Source organism: Odontomachus brunneus, unplaced genomic scaffold (assembly GCF_010583005.1).
Source record: "Odontomachus brunneus isolate Ranch 3 - 2012 unplaced genomic scaffold, Obru_v1 Obru_scaffold_001, whole genome shotgun sequence".
NCBI classification, from domain to species: Eukaryota; Metazoa; Arthropoda; class Insecta; order Hymenoptera; family Formicidae; genus Odontomachus; species Odontomachus brunneus.
In genome coordinates, this window is record NW_022639451.1 from 5,168,905 (window position 1) to 5,188,634 (window position 19,730).

Below are 19,730 nucleotides of genomic sequence, written 5' to 3' on the forward strand. Positions count from 1 at the left end.
GTGGACAATTCACCGATGCATCGCAGCGTAGAAAGTTACGGGGGAGAACGGGCTCAAACAAACAATTGTTTTCCGTAACAATGCACCGATAAACTGTTTGGTATTTCATCGATGGACGTTTTGTATTTATTCTGTCGCTATTTTCGGCCTTTTATAATGACGATTTCTTAATTTAACGCGGCCAATCGAGCAGTCGTGTAAAATCCGCTCATTGGCGCGAAGGCGGACACCGCTAATTGAGGAGATAATTGATTGTTTATCTGGTCGCGTGGAGAACTATAGATAGATAAAGAATAGATGTTTCATACTGACAAGTACCAGCGTAGCATGCAAGGTAATTAAAAATTATACAAGAATACGGTATCCGACATTCAGGATAAATAAATTGCGCGGACGCTCAATGTACGTCTGATCGTTCAGTCGTTAAAAGAGACGCTCGTATATACTTTTTATGGTATAGAACGTGAAGATTCAACAAAGTTGTTCCAATATCTTATATTTGTCACTCGCAGACTTGTGATATTTTCTCTCCGATGACGTGAGATATCTCGTTTGATCAATCTCAAAAATAGGAAGATCCATTTAGCCCGCTCCGGATTAGCGTCTCACGTTACCATGGGGAACAATCCTGTTTACAGTAAATTCACGCTACACGATCGATCCTTTGTTGAGTTTTACAACGGTGCTTCTCGCCACCGTGAAGGTGATTTATATTTCACTCGTATTTTACAATACTTTTTATATAACAGCTAAAGATTTTTAAGAACAGCTATTTTGTACCGTGTCACATGACACCTTTTAGTAATTAATGCTCCGAACTAAAAAGATAAAGGACAACTTACAATCCGGGTCACTTCGGATCAATAGCAAAATACAAAATAATCATGATTATTTATGTGTATTGAATAAGATTTTGATGAACGTATATTTTTCTTTAATGATTTTTCTTTTCCTGAAAGAAGACGTTTAACAAATTACGAACGCGTCTACAAAAATAGCATGTTATATTTATTAGTTTCGTCTTGACTCCGAATCCGGCTTTAACGTGTTTTTAACGTTATTTGTGAACTTAAAAATACGTTTATTCACATTACATGACGCCAATTATTTTTGATGAATCTATATTTTCCTTTAATGATGTTTCTTTTTCTAAAAGATGTTTAATATGATTTACGAATGCGTCTACGAAAGTAGCATGTTATATTTTTTAGATTTGTCTCGACTCCAAATCCGATTGTAACATTTATTCGTGAATCTAAGAGTACATTTGTTTACAATGTATGACGATGATTATTTTTGCTTATCGATTAATATATTCGCATTAATATTTTTGCATTATCGATTAATATATTCGCTATCATCACCTTGTTTCACAGCGGAAACTTTTTGTTCACTAAATATTCGCATTGTTAAATTACACTTGTGGTCTGTGGAGATATGATTCCTCAAGTAAACCCCTAACTTTTAAATAAACTCTACTAATTCTTTATTTCTAGTGTAAGACAATAACTCTTACAGAAAAGTATTATTAGTAATTACTAAAGAAATAGTAGTGATCAACTATTGTTCAATAATTCACTGATTATTTGGTGAATTACTGTATATGGTACATTTTTTGTTTAATTTTTACAAATTTATCTATTAGCCCAGACAATCTAATGGTTGATTATTTTGTTTAAATAATAAAAAAATTTAACGTTGTTGCGTGGTTTCGATCCTGTAGCGGTCATCATTCTTTCTCATACCGCACTATCTACTGAATAATTGAACTGGAACTAATGGTGCCAACGAGCTGTAACGATACCTTAGTGGATAATGCTTATAAAATGCTCTTATATTACTCAAAAAAACATTGTAACAGCATATTTATTGGCGAATGTTGGAAACGGCGCAACAACAATCGAAGTGCGACTGATATTGATATAATATGTATCAGTGATTTATTAACGACATGACTGCTTTTAGATTCTTAGCATTATAGAGTGAAAAGTATAAGATATTTTAGTCACTAGAAAATATTTAATCCATATTAGTAATTCATTACAAGAACCTAATAATACATCAGTGACTATCGCTGTCGTAATCATTGAATAACTGTGTAGCATTAGTAAACCTGTGATTTAAGTACTTATAATTATTAACCACTTACAATAATACTACTGCACAATAGTAATTTATTACTGACCGACTAATAATACTTTTCTATAAGGGAATTAGACATAATTTGACCAGGTTGGACCAAATCTTGGATGATTTATTAACATATTCCAAAGTAAATTGTTCGGTTTTACATTTTAACTTAACGTTTATTACGTTCCTGTATCGACAATTATCGACAATCCGCTCTTTAGACTATATATAAATAATGCCGCAGCAAACCTAACAATATTTATATTTTATCAGACTTTATAAAATGTAATTTATAAATTTCATAATTATAAATATCATTATGTGAATGATATATTAACGTATATCATTGATTCGCGCGCAATTAACGCTGATCGCTGTTTCATGCGATATTATATCTTTTTCGTAATATTTTCTAGATAACGCCATTATTATCATCTATCATTATAAAAGCCGTAATATGTCGATTTAAATACGTTCTATATTTTATTGAAACTTCTGTAATTGGGTTGCGGATATAACAGATGATACCGACGAAATCACACGATACGCAACAATGTACAAATAATTTGTTAAATATGTATAAATATCTCTCTGAAAATTTACAATTATTATCTCGCAAGTGCGCATCGAAAGCGCGCGACGAGAGTTAAATTCCATAATTAAAATCCGGTTCGTATAAAATGAATATCAAGACGCTTTAAAATTTGTCCGTGCTGAACAGGAAGCAGACACGGGGCGAAATAAGATCGTTAGAACGATTACAAGGCAATGTAATTATTGCGAAAGTAATTACCATGCAAACTCGCTCCTTCTCGACTTTTTCGACAGGCATCCTCGTTAATCAGAATGAAAGTGGACTTACAATTAGACAAGTTTTGTTTCTTGTCCCCATACTCCTGTACAAATTAGCGAAAAATTTCTAACGTAACGTAACAAGAGCGTTAGCAATCGATAATTTCGTTAACGTGTTATAATTTCATGTGATGCAAAGATCGTATCAATCTATTATAATGCCGATCTTTCAGTTTTTAATTATATGACAACATGTTCGCAATGTAGACTGAATAACGAAAAAGGGTAAATGACACCTGCGGAAAAAAAAAACTTTGAATTAAAGACGAAATCTTGCAAACATCATTCCGTCCTTAAATTTGCACGACGAGAACGCCAATCAATACGAGATTAATTTCTTTTTAACGACGCAGACGAAGTAATAGTTTCTCTTTAATAGTCTCGCGAGAGTAAACAAAATACCATCAACAAATTCGTGCGTTCTTCGCGAGGGAGGACTTTGCCGAGGTTTCCGAGGCACGAAGAGAAGTTTCTTCCCGTCGTGTCTCTGAAGTTCTTTGAGAGAGAGAACGTAATCTCGAGCGGTACTTCTTCCCGCGTATGCACGCGCCCTCCGCATACTACGACTGTATAATACCGTCCTCCTTTTCGCCAAATATGTACGCGCGAAATGCAATTGCGATGCGTTTGCGCTTCGTCGCGTTTGTGAATTGCGCTTGACTGTAAACAGATATCTCGTCTTGGTAGTAACCCCCCTTGCGTTCTGACCGTCGGACGGAACGCGGAAGTGGCGGGACGCGCGCGCGGAACGCGAGGCAGCACGCAGGCGCCCGCGTGCTTGGCGGCAAAGCGGAACCGGCGGTGGTACTCGTCGCGACGCCCGGCGTTTACCCTCAGTTGACGTAGCCGCGTCGTCGACGTAACAATATGCTCCCTGTTCTCGCGATCCCGGTGTTCTGCATCACGACATGGGCATCCGCGCTGAACGATCCGTCATCAGGTAAAGATCACCGAGCACCCTCCGAGCCAGGCACGATTTCCGCACCGCACACGAGACCGACGACGGCATGCACGAAATGCGATGTAACCGTACGCGACAAGCACCTGGTGAACCCGCGCGTCCTCATCGTCTCCGACGTCCTCATCGACTGCGACCGCGATGGGACGTCGTAGGGACTCGAGGATCCTCGTCGGCCGAGAGAACGACACTTCGCGGTCGACGTTCCGCGCACGATCGAGGCCCTTGCGAGATCCTGGCGATCCTCGCGAGCGAGGCACGTCAAGGGGGTAGCTCGCTGCATTGTTTTACGACGCTGTTTCCGCACGAGGTCCGCGTGCGCGCATTAACCGCGCGCTGTGTCGCGAGGCTTTTCTCCGTCCGACTGCTCCCCCTGTTCTCCCCCGTGTTCTATTCCGCCGTGCCGCGAAATTTTACGGGCGGCTTTTACGATTGCGGTTTGTTTATTACGCGGATGATAAAAGTCAGTAGGTGATTACGGGCCGGCAGTAATTTAAACGAACGAGATTGCCATGGTCGCGACTCGCTCCTGTTCCACCCCCGCGCGTTTCACTACGCCGTTCCGCGTCGGGAGCTTTGCGGCGATCCCTGCGGGAGAGATCGTGCCGCGGTGTCGTAACGTGAATTTACGTTATCCGTTGATCGAGATCGCGCTGCACGCTGTCTGGACGTAAAAGTCTCCCAGGCTCCTCCGCGCTTCGACGAGTCTCGAGCCGCTTACTAGAGCCGCGGTTCTACGTCCAGTTTCCTTCGTTACGACGGCTCCTACGGATCAACGTCATACCGATTGGAGCGAAAGCAGCGAGCCTCCTGTTGCCTTTGTCTTACTTCCTTCCGGACAGTGTGTCTCACCGTATCCAGGACGATCGCGGTTCTCTCGAGTGGCCGAGTCCATCGCCTTAGCCGAGAAAATAGAACGAAAATAGGCGCATGCAAATGGAAACGCGGAAAGTCGGCATTGTGCCATTCATCGGTCTCCTTGCCACCCCCAGGGCTTATTCTTTCCTCGGCACCTATCCCGGTGTACCTACCCCTTTCTGCCCGTTTCCTCCCGGCCACATCGTACCTCCAACCCCGCGCCGCGCGTCTCACCGCGTATACGAATCATGACAAGTATAAATTATCACGGCGGAAGTTAGTCCAACGAACTCCCCTTCTTATCCTTTCGCGTGATAATAATTACTCTCTCTTTCTTGGCCGGTCGACTGGGAAATGGGTTCTTTAGCCGTCGGACGGGACACTTCGTAGATCGTGCCGGAGATCGGCCGTTTATTCGCGCCCCCCTGCTATTATTCCCGCTTTGCGGTGCCGAGACAAACGGCAGAAATTTAAAGGGAAGTAATCGGCAGACTTCCGGACGAGAAGGAGAGAGAGTGAGAGAGAGGAAGATATATAGAGAAAGAGAGACGCGGCCCGGCGTCGCGCCGCGTTGCGCCGCGCGTCGGCACGTGGGGTAGCCGCGGATTAGGAGCCATTGAAATACGCCGGCGCTATTACGCGCGCCTTGCGCTGTAATCGCGCGGGCTAATGACTTAGCGCCGAATTATCGCGCCGTCCGACCGAAGGCTCCGTAAATCCACTTGGCATGGCCCGAACGTTAATTGCCCGCCTCTTGCCGCCCGAATTAGTCCCGAGTTAGTTGCGGAATCCGACGCGATATACCGTCGTTTTCAGGACGAGAACGACGGCGACGACGCTGACGACGGAGACGAGGATGAGGTGCGCTTTTAATCAGCGCGTTCGGGTCGCGTCACGTTGCTGCTCGATACTTGTGCGATAAGGTAGTAATAAACGCTCGCCCCCTTAAATCTAGTCGTCACGTGAGTTACTTACGCCGGAATGCGCCTCTCGCAAAGAGATATCGATAAAAGCCGCAGTGTGTATGTGCGGGCGGCCGCGATTTACGATTCTCAAAATTGTTACAACCCTAATTTATGCACGACGCGCCGGAGTAAAGCTGTCGGCTCGCGCGCAAGTTTTTATCGCGTGCGAATAAAACAGATAATCTGGACGGGTGTGTTTTATGTATTTTGTGCGAATAAGTGCGGGCATTCGAACGCTATTGCCCGAGAACGTGCATTTCCAATTCTTTCGGAACAGTTACGAGTGCGAGGATTTCGGTGTCGTTTCCTGCGTGCTTCCCCCCAGACGGATCGTTACACGTTCGGCACAGGCCCGATTCGGCGAACTAATTAAATTTACACACTTTCGAAAGTCGGGCTTTCGCGATCGATTAATGCGACACGAGCAAGAATCACCTCGGCGTGCGTCTGTAATATTGAGGAGCGCGAAATTGCGCTTACACTCATGATTTTATTACACTATACTTTGTATAAATTAAGAGATGGCGTAAAAAGCATCGAAGCTGCTAATGTGTGACCTAATTCTTATTCTACATAATCAGTTTTAATTAACAAAGTGTCCTAAACCAACTACAAAAGCGTTTTACACTAAATGGCTCAAATATGTAGATCCGTCGCGCTCTCGCTGGTAATAAAGTCATATTAAAAGTAACATTCCGAGTTCTTCGTTACGTTTGCCTCATTTGTCCGTTGGTTTATCCGTGCGATTTTAGTTGTAACAATGTGTTTTCAGACATCAATGTAACTGTCTCGCGTTGTCATTTGAAGTCACGTGAAGAACACCGCGCTTCGCGCTTTCGCCTAAGGAAACACAAGCGGATTCCCGTACTGATGGACTCTGTCCATTTTCGCGCGGCTGTTGGCACGTCATTATTTAGTCGTGCGCATTTCGCGCTATTCTCACTCTGAATTGATTGCAAAGATCTTCGTACGTTTCTCTAATCCGCTGAATAATGCACGCGACGAGCAATCCGTTAATGGAGAAGTCAAATTAATTGCTGAAACAAGCACTCTCCCTTTAAAGATTCCGCGTCAATTCGCTGACGTTTACGAGGAGCAATTTGAATTGTTAAGTATATTACTCGAGGTATCAGACGCGCAATTAACGCATATTTCCTATTTCGGGGTGACGGCTGACGGCGCATGATTGACGCCTGGGTTATATTTTATTCACAACTGGAAACGGCTTAGCCCTGCGATAAATTCCTCCTTTTACTGTCGTGCTTTTATTAATACGTTGAACACCGAGTTGCCGTCGCGTCTGAACTATTAATGGCAGATTTTCTAATGAAATCGTCGTCGATCTATTCTTATTGAAATATTTGCGCGAAATGGAATTAAAGTCGTCTGTATTTGACACGTTTATATAGCTTAGAGATTCATAAAAATCCGAGAATACAAGCAGCGAAGTATTCGTTCTCTTGCACTGGGAGAAAAATAGTTTAGTATTTGTCACTATAGTAAAGTCAGTGATAAAGTATTTATAATTTTTATACCGTTCTTTGTAGTAAGTGTTACTATAGTGTCAGTGATAATAACCTAATATGTGTATCGTTATTACTACGTTTTTGTTAAAATGAGAAAATACAGTTGGCGCTGAAGATGACAATTATTTTTGGCGAAATTAATAATTTTTTCCCTCAGTGCGGTTGCTCCTGAATGAGATTTTGTTTCGTGAATGTAACTCGGAGCATATTTGTCGAGAGATTCGATATGAATAATTGTCGTCATAATAGTTGTTTCCTGTCCGTTTTTTTCTACGGAAAAACCAATACGTATGAAAGGATGTAATTGAGCAACATAACTCGTAATTCTCGTGGTCGTAACTTTGTTACTGCGTTAATACAAAATTACGGTAATTGACATTGTGGCATTTATTTATTTATTTGAAAGAAATATTCCTTATCTACTGTATTTTTTTAAATACTATTTTTTATTTTACATCGCGCGTGAAGGATAGCGCGAAGAATACGAATGTCAAAACGAATAGCTCTCAGGTCTCATAAAAATAGCGTATTTTTGTAATAGTCGAGGCGCTATTACCACGAACGATGAGAGACGCAGCAGAGCGAGATACGCGCGCAATTATGGCGTCTGCGAGGTTTCCCGCCTATATCTTCGCAAAATCTAGCCGAATTGTCTTTGCTAATAGCGCATCGCGCCGAGCAATTAATTGCGGGAGTCTGCGATTGGTAAATCGTGTGATATTTGCCGGTGTGATTTTGCGTTTGATTGCACCTAATTCGCAAACAGCAAACCACTGTCGGCCGGCACACCCCTTCGTGTGTTTGCACGCGGAATCGGTATTAAACTAGCAATTCCGTGCTTCGCGCGTGCACCGAAATCTCCTCTAGTAGAGAAATGCGAGCGCGTACGGTAGATAAATATGCGCAGCCACTCTTTGGCACATCCTACCAGCAGTACATGTGCGGTTCTCAGTTTTTTGTCGCACGCGTCGCCATTCCTCATGCATCCACCTCTGGTGCGAGCAAAGGGGAATGTATAATGACACGCGCGCGCGGTCCACTGCACCTTCAGTACACGTCGACGCTATTTGCGTCGCGATAGAAATGCCTTCACGATGATAAGTCTCGAATTATGCGTCTCTCACTGCACATCTCTCTGTATTTGAAATAAAAACCTGTCCATTTTCGTGTAATTCTACATCTTCCCGCGGGACGCGTGATATTTTATTCGGGGTGATATACAACAAGAGCGGCTCTCTCTCTCGTTCTACCTCTGACCCTCTTTGAAAACGCGAACGAAACGTTGTAAGCGATACAGCTGTTTAAACTTCACGAATTATTTTCGCTCATTTGAAAGTAACGTCGTGACGCCTCTTGAAACGTCTTTCTTTGGCGAGATAATATTTTTTATCGCAAAGAGCTACGCACGCGGGAGTGTATCTTTCGATTATTATATGTCGGTGCGAATAAGTTTTACAAAGTCTCTTAATCATTTTTCCGCAACGTAAAGCTCGCGCCCCGTTGAAATCGAGGGGCGTACTTCGAGCCCGGTATTGTTTCGAAGCTCCTTAACTTCGCCGACTTATCATATTAAAGTACTATCGGTGAATGAAGTTTTATTCGAACCGATCAACGTTCACGAGTCCTGCGGAGATGTGCTGTGACGTCTAAGCTACTTTACTAAGATCGTCTAAACGTTTTTTGTCTATTGTCATTATATAGGGTGTTTCATGATTAACTGTGTATACTGAAAGAACGTGTTCCTGACAAAATTTAAGCAGAAAAGTTTCTAAAACATGAATCAAATTCACATTAGTTACCTAGGTAGAGGTGTTCAAATCTAAAAACTAGATCTAATTTATCTATCTTCTAAAAGATAAGATTCTGGAAACTCCTCCTTTAGAAGAAGAAGTTAGTGGGCAATAGACCTGCATTATGATAGCGTATTAATGACGCATGTCGGCAGAAACAATCACGAAGTTTTTTGCGCAGTTAATCTGTCCAGAACATTTTATTTTTAATAATAAGGTATTTAATCTTGTAATTCAATTCTTAGTATTGAATACCTAGGCAACTAATTTTATTTATGTTTACAGGAATTTTTCTGCTTAAATTGATCTCAGGAATACAATTTTGTTATAAGATACTCTGCAATAAGAGATAGTCCATCTAAAATTAAAAAAAGTTATAGTTATTAAAATTATAGTTATTTTAAAAAATTAAAAATTAAAATTAGGGGATATTATTTAAGATGGTTATATAAGTTTAATATTATAGTTATTTTTGGCCCCAACCATATTTCTTAATTGGTTATATTATTTCTAATAGAAAAATAGTAGTTTATATTATTTCTAATAGGAAAATAGTAGTAGCAATTTGCGTATAAAGTTATTAACATTATAGTAGAATTTAATTAAAAAATACTTTTGTTGACCATAATTTATAGTCATTATTTTTCTATTTGTGACTACAGTTAGAAATACTAAACATTTTTTCTCAATGTGTTTAAAACCACCTAGTTGTCTCTTGCGAGAAAGTGATACATAGAATTAATAAATAACCAATAACAAACCGGCCAATAATTAACTGGTCTTATTTCGATACGATTTTCTTAATTGTTTAACAGTTACTGTGTAGTGAAGCTTAAAACACTGAAGATTGAGAGAGAAGGAGAGGGAGAGGGGGAGAGAGAGAGAGAGAGAGAGAGAGAGAGAGAGAGAGAGAGAGAGAGAGAGAGAGAGACTGATTCCTGCCGGGGATTTTTTCATTCGCGATGTGCATCGAAATAATTGCCGCGGACAGTAAACGCGATAACGCAACTTCCTAAACGAATCGCAAGGGCCGAGAGCGAAAGCGACGTGATTGCATAATGGAGATATACTGCAGCCGGACGACTCATTAGGATAGAGAGCAGTGATACGTTTACCTATTCGGTGCATCGTGATATATCGAGGTCGGCCTCAAAGTGCGGTTCACAATTAGCCGGGCGCTATCGCGAAATTAATTTCTTTCACGCCCTCGGCGTGCTAGGTGCACGACACAGACGTGCGTTCGCGCGCTCACGCTCCTAAGCTAATGACTTAGACGTGCCATTGCGCCGATAAAATCCCGCTTCGTCTCGTGCGTCCAACGGTGACGTTATCAGGCTCGATTCTATACAGGTTGCCTCCAGAGACTTAACGTTCATTCTCCTAACCTTTTAATTCTTTTCACCTTTTAATTCAAATAAAATTTCCATGCTTGGTAAGATCGCGCGACTATCCGTAATAAAAACAAACAAACTTCCGTCTGAAGTAGTCTGTCCGATCATTCTCTTAATTCGCTTAGATTACGTTAGGAGTGCGATATATTTGTATATTAAGGTCATTCCCATATGCGGCATATCGTTTCCATATTTGATATCGCAATCGTGTCACATACGTTAACCGCTATTAATGAATTATACGATGTTTTCGACGGAATTCTAGTTTTTTAAACATATGTGTCGTGTAGACATGGCGAAGAAAATAGATGAACGAGTGACATAGAAATGCCAGTGCCTAGATATTAATAACATTACTACTAACTCTGAACATTTTGATTGTATGTTTTTTAAATACAAATATTTAAACGTAGAATATATATATTTTTTTCAATATGTGTGTGTATATACATATTCTCTCTCTATATATATTGAAAGTTTAAATGTTCGCATTTAAAGACCAAAACAGTAAGATTGTCCAAAGTTAGTGTTATTAGTGTTCAGGCATTAGGACGCTTTTACTTTAAACAAATGTGTGGCACATTGAAATTAAAGATTTCCGCACTTGTGCAAAGCCGGTGGAACCGGCGGAGGTTTAGAAACGTTTTCTCCCAGCAAGAATGGAATTGTTAAACAGCGTTTCCGTGCTTGCATGCGCATGCCCCTCCGCGAGAATGCAGCTAGACACCTGCGAAGTGATACGATCTCGCGACGGGGTCGAGTGGGACACGTAAATTATGGCGGTGTTTTGAGTTCGCTACTGCGAATTCAGCTAACGACCTTTTAACTTCTCGCGGCGACGGAACCGGCCCGCGTGTCGTGCAGCGATGCGACGCGAAGCGTGCTTTTCGACGACGACGACGACGACAACGTCGAAACGAATTGCACGCACCTTCGCTATTGGCTCCATGCATTTGTCTCCTTCTAATTGTCACGCAAACGGCCGTCGCGCGCTAGTGTGGCACCACATGCTTGTCTCCCACGATCGGCCGATGTAGAGGACTCGACGAAATTGGATCGTTCCGTCGAATGGGCGGAAAAACGTGCAACGTGCTAACAGTAACGTTATTGGGAATCTGGCGAAGCGAACGTTGTCATCGATTTTAATTCAATTTTACGGTCTCGCAAACCTTACAAATGCCTGTCACTACCGATTTTATCATATTTTCGGTACGATGTTTGCAACATCGTACTGACGTCCAGGACGTGTGTCTATACGCGCGCGCGTGTATGCAGTATAATTGCACATAATTGGACACGCAATTTTGTATCTTTCTCATACTTTGGTACTTCTCATCGGCCTGGTGGAATTATGCATGACTGTAATATGCTTTTGATATTATGATATGCTCGTTGAAATCCCAAACGAATGAAGTTTGCGTGTCCATTATACACATCGGCGACCAACCTCATTAATGTGTAAAATCTCAAATCAGTTCACAAGCCACATCGATTGGCCGACTATATAATTCGACGGAATCATCAATCATTAATCGTGTGTTATTATTCAGTGTTTGTAACAGGAAATGACAAACTGTATTTAAAAGGAAAGGAGATCGTGCATCTAATCACACTGCAGATAACTGTAAATGATTACAGCTCTCGATTTCGAAACGGCGGCCTCCTCCACGTTCCTTAAGACCAATCGATATCCAACGCGTTTATTGTTATGTCGCTTAAACAAAAATACGCACACCGAATTATATTTGGGTGTTTTGGCTTAAATTTGTAGCGAGGCTACGAATACTGTGGCGTTCGGCAGAATTCCAGAGAGTCAACAAGCTCCATACGTCGGCTCGTTCTCGAATTTTCCTTTGGCAAATATAACCATCGCGTAGACGTTAGCCGCAAGCTGATTGCTTGCACAAGTTTAATGCCAGGGAACTTTGTTCTTTTTTTTTGCCATATCTTTCCCTCCGTCGTTTTTTCCTACGTCACGAGCCAGATATGTACAATTCTTCATATTCTTTCGGTCATGTTAAGCACTCGTGTGTGTCGCGACCGTTTCATGGCTAATTACCGATGATGAATCGTGGAGCAACGCTAACCGAAGTTCGTCGAAGGAAAAAGGAGCATTTATCATTGCCGCATTTTCATCGTCGGCCTCTGCGACGCACAGCACACCATCTCGTAATTCTGACATTGTGCCGTTTTTCCGTTTCCTACACTTATACACGCGACTTTCATGTCGCACGGTGGTCATGGTTGATCTATGATGGACATCAGTTACGCTTCGCCGTCTATTGTTATTCCGTTCGATTGCGCTGGGTACTTCGGATACTATCGACTATCTCGTATTCTCATAATAAATCGGATTTATTCTAAAGAGCTCGTTTCTCCGCGTTACCTCCGCAACAACTTGACAGATCACGGAGGTGGAATTTTATTTCAATCACGCAGCATTTTTATACGAAGCGAGCATGTGGTGTGTTTCCCGAAATACACAAGTTTAATATTGAAAGCGCGGCGGGAGGAAGGGAGCGAGAGATAAAATATAATTTGTTGTGAATGCAAATTTATAATTCTTCAGGTTGGCCCAAAAATTTGTACATGAAAGGAAGCGCGGGAAATCTGGGTTGACCTGCTCATTTATTTTACGTAGAATATATATTTTTATGTTAATGTTATGCAAATGCCGCTCCTTCACCTAGAATACACGATTCTATAATGCTTATTTTTACCGCGCATTCAGAGCGGTGATGAGCGCTTAGAAAATATAGAAAATGCGACATCAGCAGGGAGACTCTTTGTCCTGAATAAATATCACGTTGTTAACATTAAGAAATCTCAGCGTGTCTTAGCGGAATCCTCTTAAAAACGATATAATCCCCTATGGTGTAAATATTTCTCGTCATAAGTATCTGGGACGCCCGGAATTTCTTGTACGCAAGAGAGAAAGGGAGAGACAGAGTTAAACTTCTTAATTAATATTTCGAAGCAAAAGCTGCAAGAAGAGAGAGTGAGTCGGTCTTGAGGGACACACGATGTATCGCCGATATGTACAGCTGAGAGAGAAAAAGTATTAAAGCTGCGCGCAAAAATTGCCGAGCGACGACGGTGCGTGCTGCGCGCTTCCATTTTCCTCTGCGCCCGCCTAACGATCTCATTAACGGCAAACCGAAGCCGTAGTAGCGCTAGCCGTAACTCTTACCACTGATTAACAAAACATTAATAGCCGCTTCATATATCACGCGAATTTATCGCTTGTCCTTAGTAACATCGTCTCGGCGCAACTCACGGTGTGGTAACTCTTTCCCGAATTAACAATCGTAAATTAACGATCTATCCTGTGGTGAGGTCTTGACGAATATATCTCGTTCTCTCTCTCTCTCTCTCTCTCTCTCTCTCTCTCTCTCTCTCTCTCTCTTTCTCTCTCTCTGCTGTCCTCCTCCTTCTCCACTCTCCGTCCTCCCTCTCTTTCTCATCCTCTCTCTGCCTTTCGACCGCATTCGCCGGCGCTCCTTTTCGCGCGCAATCAATCACTTTATTTCGTAGGCTGCCCGATGAAAAATCACCGAGGTCGCAATAAATCACGAAACCGAGTTATGAAAGATCCACACGCGCGGCCGCCGACCGAGACGGCGAGCGGGTGATCGCGATAGCATTCGAGAGCGCGCGATCGTGTCGAGATCGTTCGACTTCTTCGGCGGGATTTTTCGAGCCGATGCTCGTCGATCCGAGTGGCGGTTTACATGGCCGATTGCTGCGGCACAGTAGCGGTTACCCGCGCATCTTTACGACTCTCTTCTCTTCTGCCGTTGCTGAAACTCGTCGGTTCCGCTATTCTGTGCGTGAACACAGCTACGTTTCCTGAGCGATACGCGATGTTTGAGAGATGGCCGAGGTGTGAACAACTTTTCCAGGCGTTGCGCCGCCACCATCGCCGCACGGGTTCACGCTCGAGCGGACTTGTGCGACTGCGGGCGGCCTTGTAGTCGCCGAATTGTTCCCAAATGTTGTCGCCAAGTGCGGTCGAACTTGTCGACGCGTTGGCTCGAATCGGAGATTCGCCTTTATGCTCGCGTTACGAGCAGTTTGACAATTCGCGCGGACCTTAACGACCCCGGGGGGTCCGGTGGCGTTTCGTCCGCGAATGAATTTATCCGCCGCGGAGCCGTTTAGACGAGGCGCGAGACCTTGTTTTCCCTCGACATTTTACTACTACCGTCGCTGTTTACGCGCTTCCGCGACGTGAGTCCCTCGTTCGCTTTAGTCACGGCGCATTACACCCTTTGCGCGCAGGGGAGGCGTACGAGACCAAGAACACTCGGTTAGTCGTCCGCAACGCGCGTGTCTTAAGGAAGGCATCTACGAGTATTTTTACAGGTGGTTCTCGTGCGAACGAAAGCGCAATACTCGACAATTGCTCGTTCAAAGACGGATCTGCTTAAACGAGGCTTCGTCGCATGCGCGCGTACCTTTCGCGGGTTTGCTCGCTCCAGTTCCTATTGTCCTCCGAGATCATAGGATTTTGCGCGACAGTACGACGGGATCCAACATTATCTTAAAGCTAGCGAGAGCTTCTCCTACGCGCTCACGATCGCGGCGCACGTAGTCTCTATGATTTCTCCGGGAATCACTGTGTGGAACTAGAATTGCGCGGCGCTATAAATGTGAGAGAGAGAGAGAAGGTTTCCAACATGTCGGGAGGGGAAAGGGGGAGCAACAGCCAAGAGCGGAGGTAGAATCACGGGTCCAATTAACGGCACTTCCAGGGCAAGTGTTTAAACTCGAGTAAAACCCGCTGAAAACCCGCTGAAATACGAAATTCTCGCGGCCCGATTAACCTCGCCGCGTCGAGCCAAGCCGAGCCGCGCGAAATCAATGAGTAGCGCGCGGCGGTAAGAAAGGTGAGCAAGGCGTACAAGTGGGTGGCCGAGCTATTGGGCTGAGACGGGGAGAGACTATATAACCACCCATTATCAACCTCATTAAAGGTACCTGCCCGCCCGCCTGCTTGCTTGCCTGCCTGCCTGCCTGCCTGCCTGCCTACCTACCTGCTTGCCTACTTGCTCGCCCTCCGCTCACCCGACTCGACTAAACTCTCAGCGGCCGTTAGCGAGACTGCCCGCCAACCCTTTCCCGATTCACGTTGTGTGCTCGCGCTCGCATTTGCGGAGCCTCGACACGCCAAGTATTTTATAGTCAGTTATTTAACCCCGATTAATTAGTCCACCAGCGCTGCCACAACTTTGCCCAATGGCTGAACTCGCGACCCCTTCAACAATCGTTGTATGGTTCTGCGTGTGTGTGTATCTGCGTGGTTGTGTGAGTATGCTTGTGTGCTCGCTCGCTCGAGTACTGTCCGTATCACGCTACTTCGTTACAGATTATCACTTCAGCGCTCGTGAACGGTCTCGCACTTGGTCTATTTTTGTTTCGCCTGTACGTGGATTTCGGCGAGATCGTATTTCAGCCGCGGCTAAATCGTCGAACGTACTTCCTCGGCGGGATGGGTAGCGTTTGGCAGTGGTAGGCAGTGGGCAGTAGGCGGGTTTCTTCGATCCTGTTCCGTCTGTTTCCTCGAGCCATCCTGTGTCTCCACGGCGTCTACCCTCTGTTTTTAACTGCGCGTTTCTATCCACAATTATTTTCGCGTGTCTTCCGGATATATCAGCCGCGGATCGCCGAGTCGTCGGGTTGTTTCACGGGGTTTAAGCTTCGTTACGTACGGACGCAGTATCGTTACAGGTAGTTTCCCTTCCTATATGGCTCGACCCCTCTGTGGACTATAAACTAATTTATTTGGTGTTTCAAACTATCGGCTCTCTCGCAACGTGAGAGAGACAGTGGGGGGAGGGAGAGAGACAGGGGGAGAGACACGGACTACCGTTGTCTCCGTCTCGGAATTATTGTCGTTCCAGCAACGGAACATTGACGTTAACATCAATCGCATTCCCTTTCGACACTACGTTCCATTATCGTGCACCTTCACCCCCGTCATAGTTAACTGCCGCCGATGACTCTCCTTTATGACCAATAAATGAGTATCTCGACTCTCAACTTCTCTCGGGGAGCTCGGCGGAAATCCGCGCCGACGCTTGATTCCCGCATTTGCTTGAACCGGCGGGGGTGGTCGCTGCTATATACAAGTCGTCGCCTCGATCGATCGATCACGTTCCGTTTTCTATCTGTGACTACAATGGGGACGAGCAGTTTCCCTTAACGAAACAAGACGGATCGCAGAGCGTGGCTGGCGCGCAGTATTATTTCCGTTGTGCCGAAGCGTAGATAATGAAGGAAAGCTTTCTCTTCGATCAGTCGTCCTCTAAAAACCTGATCGCTCAAAAGATCCTGGATGCACCGCGTGTATGCGTGCGTGCGTGCATGCGTATGCGGGCGCGCACGACCGTCAGGTGCTCGCACCGTTTCTTCCCTCTCGTAAGGTCGCTCACTCGCCTTACGTATTTTTCTCCTCTCACCCTCGGGTTTTCTTCTTCTTCTTCTTCCTCGTCTGCTCTCCTCGGTGCTCCCGGAAACGTTGCTCGCGCTACGCTTCTCCTAACTCTCGCGCAACTTGCGCGCGACTTTACGACATCTCGAGGAAGTCGGTTCCCTTTTTCCCGCGCTGCCAATGCCCCATATTTTCCCGGCATCACCGGTACCGTCGTGTCATTTGATTATCGCCATGAAACTTGCTGGCTATCTCCCGAAACGCCCACTCTCTGTCTCTCTCTCTCTCTCTCTCTTTCTTTCTCTATTTCTCGCTTGTTCTCAGCAACTGCGCGCTTCCTTATTTTCTACGTAAACGTATGTGGCGCATTCGAGTCACAACGATGTCTCTCGCAAATAATCGCAGCTGACGTTTTCTTCGATCTCGTCCAACCGGCTCCCCATTTAATCCTCCGGCGTGATATCCCGGCCGTGTACGTGCCAGGTGACGGTACATGCACGTACTACACGTATATAGAGCCGGCAAGCGTGACTCCCTGAGCGCGCGTCGTTTGGAAATCGAAACGTGGTGCGCGTCCGAAAGTCGTCACACCTCCGTGTCGTCGCCGTCGTTAGCGGGACTCCTGAAGTTTATCCGGTGAAGCTCGTGCGATCGTGCGACGCAGCGCGAGCGACGTGTAAGCAGTTACTTTTTTATGCGGGGCACCAGCCGAGTTTATTCCTCGGTCAATGCGGAGGGCGCCGTTAGAAAGGCTGTTTCGTATCTTCGTATACTCTCGGAAAACGAGAGATTGTCCTGCGTAGTCCCTTCTCCAAGGATTGCGCCTGCCATTCGCGCGAGAGACGGCCAGTTACCGAGTTTACGTCATGAAGCGCGTCATTCTACTCTCTATGGCGGTATCGTGTCTTGTGCTGCTGCACACTTCTCTAGTTTTTTTTTTTCTTTTTATCTCGTCTTTGAGGAAAAAAGGCGACGGCACATTTCGCCCGGAAACGCTTCAACGTTGTGGACGTTTAATATCCTGGCTTAATATTATAGGGAGGTCTTTGTCCTTCTTCTATTCTGATTGGTCCACCCGTTCTACTTTACGATCCACCGCAGCTGGCCACTGCTCGTTCTTCAGCGGCAGCTTGGTGTCCCGCGAACGATCGAAATCCCATTTTCCACTGTCACAGACCGTCCACTTTTTCTTGGGATGGGATTTCTGGGCTGGTGCGGACGACATTCTCGTCCTTAAAGTCTAATTTCGCCCTGGTATTATGCGACATCGTATTAACAAACGCTATCCGCTCGGATTCCAATTTACAACGTAGAGAGACGATCCATTTGTCTCGGGGAAATTTATCTCGCCAATCGCGTCCCCGCGCTATCGAACGTACGGTCTTGCGGTTTTATTAACTGCACTGCGCGCATCGACATCTTACGCATGGCAATTTCCTCATCAAGATTGAACGCGGGATATAAAGTGCTCGATGAAATATCAATAATTCAATTTCCGCTAAAGTGTCAGTAGTTTTGCAGAATCAATCGTCTCAATCCACCTGTTATCTATTTCGAGACGACGCGTCGCGGAGAGCATAAAATATTCAATCGCATAATATTTTATTACCTTACATTATTTTCACGAAAATAAATTCACGTCTGTGTATTTCCGTTTCTGAGTTTCTTGTTTCGCGTAGACCAAATGAATCTTTGACACACGAGCAAATTTTTTTTTACTCAAAATAAAATTTTCGATTTTATTCTTATAGATTAAACCGGAATAGAAAGTGACGCTTACAAATGCGCGCCAAAATCACTTTAAGAAGTAATGGAAATGTCTCTCGAAACAGGTATTGCTGTAACGGAAATTATATTAAACGACATTGTACGTCATTATCCTTTAATTAAACCTCGGCGGCACTTTATGGAGTATCTCTTGTGCTTCTTATAAAAGGGGGCGCGTATCAGTCGGATATTATTCCGCAAATAGGATGCAGCGACTTATTTCCGAACAGCCAGATGCCATTGTCATGGACAGAGGTGGCGGAGGTGGAGGGGCACGGCCACTGTGTTAATTGCAAACGCAGCGCGTTCGTCCAGCTGCGAATCTGAAAAACGTCGCGCTCTCACGGCGCAGCGTCGTAATTAATAACAATAATTCCCGCATAAAACGAATTCCTTCGGCTCCCCTCATCACCCTCTCATCCCCTCACCACGACTGATCGTTATTACCCGCCTTCCCCGCTGTCAGCCCCGTTGCGTAATCGCGCATTTTACATGGCACACGTCAATGCTCTCGCCGATGTAATCGAAAGCGCCGCGAGGCGAGCGAAATCGCTGATTGTTTATCCAGCGCGTTTGCTGCGCGTTAATCCGCGCATTTAACGTTAATAACGAAAAATTGTCAACGCGCGTTCTTTGTAAACGGACGTGCCGCGTAGTAATCCGCCGTAGTTATCGCGGGCCCATTATCCTCCAATTAAACTCGCCGGTCATTAACGCAGATCAGCGGCAATGGTAGGTCGTTTGGCCGGCCGGCTTTCGCGCTTCGGTTCTTACGCGACCGAGAGCGGACCACGTGCTCTTGCCTTTCTCCCCCTGGAGAGCGGAGCGATCGAAAACCCATTTTCACCGTGTCACCTGCCTGCTCGCTCGCCGTCGTCTCTCCCACCCTCCCTCCCTCCCTCCCTCCCTCCTGAAGGGCAAGACGAGTGTTTCCAGAAGGACGGCGAGTGGGAACGCGCACTGGACATGCTTGGTGCCTTGATGTACCCCAGAAGTCCGTTCCTCGAGTGCCTGTTCGTACACGACTTGTCACTGATTTGCGTACGTTCAAAGGGCAGGA

General features: G+C 44.9%; 1 protein-coding gene across 2 annotated transcripts in view; it reads left to right on the forward strand.

Moving 5' to 3' along the window:
• The first annotated feature begins 3,803 nt into the window (after positions 1–3,803).
• The window catches only part of LOC116853813 (neurotrimin-like), a 103,971-nt gene continuing 88,044 nt past the window's right edge, over positions 3,804–19,730 (forward strand). For both annotated transcript variants that reach the window (XR_004380040.1, XM_032835060.1), the window contains exon 1: positions 3,804–3,922. Coding sequence is in view for 1 of the 2 variants with exons in the window: in XM_032835060.1 (XP_032690951.1) it covers positions 3,850–3,922 (73 nt within the window). In the remaining variant the exon portion in view is untranslated. The remainder of the gene's footprint in view (positions 3,923–19,730) is intronic.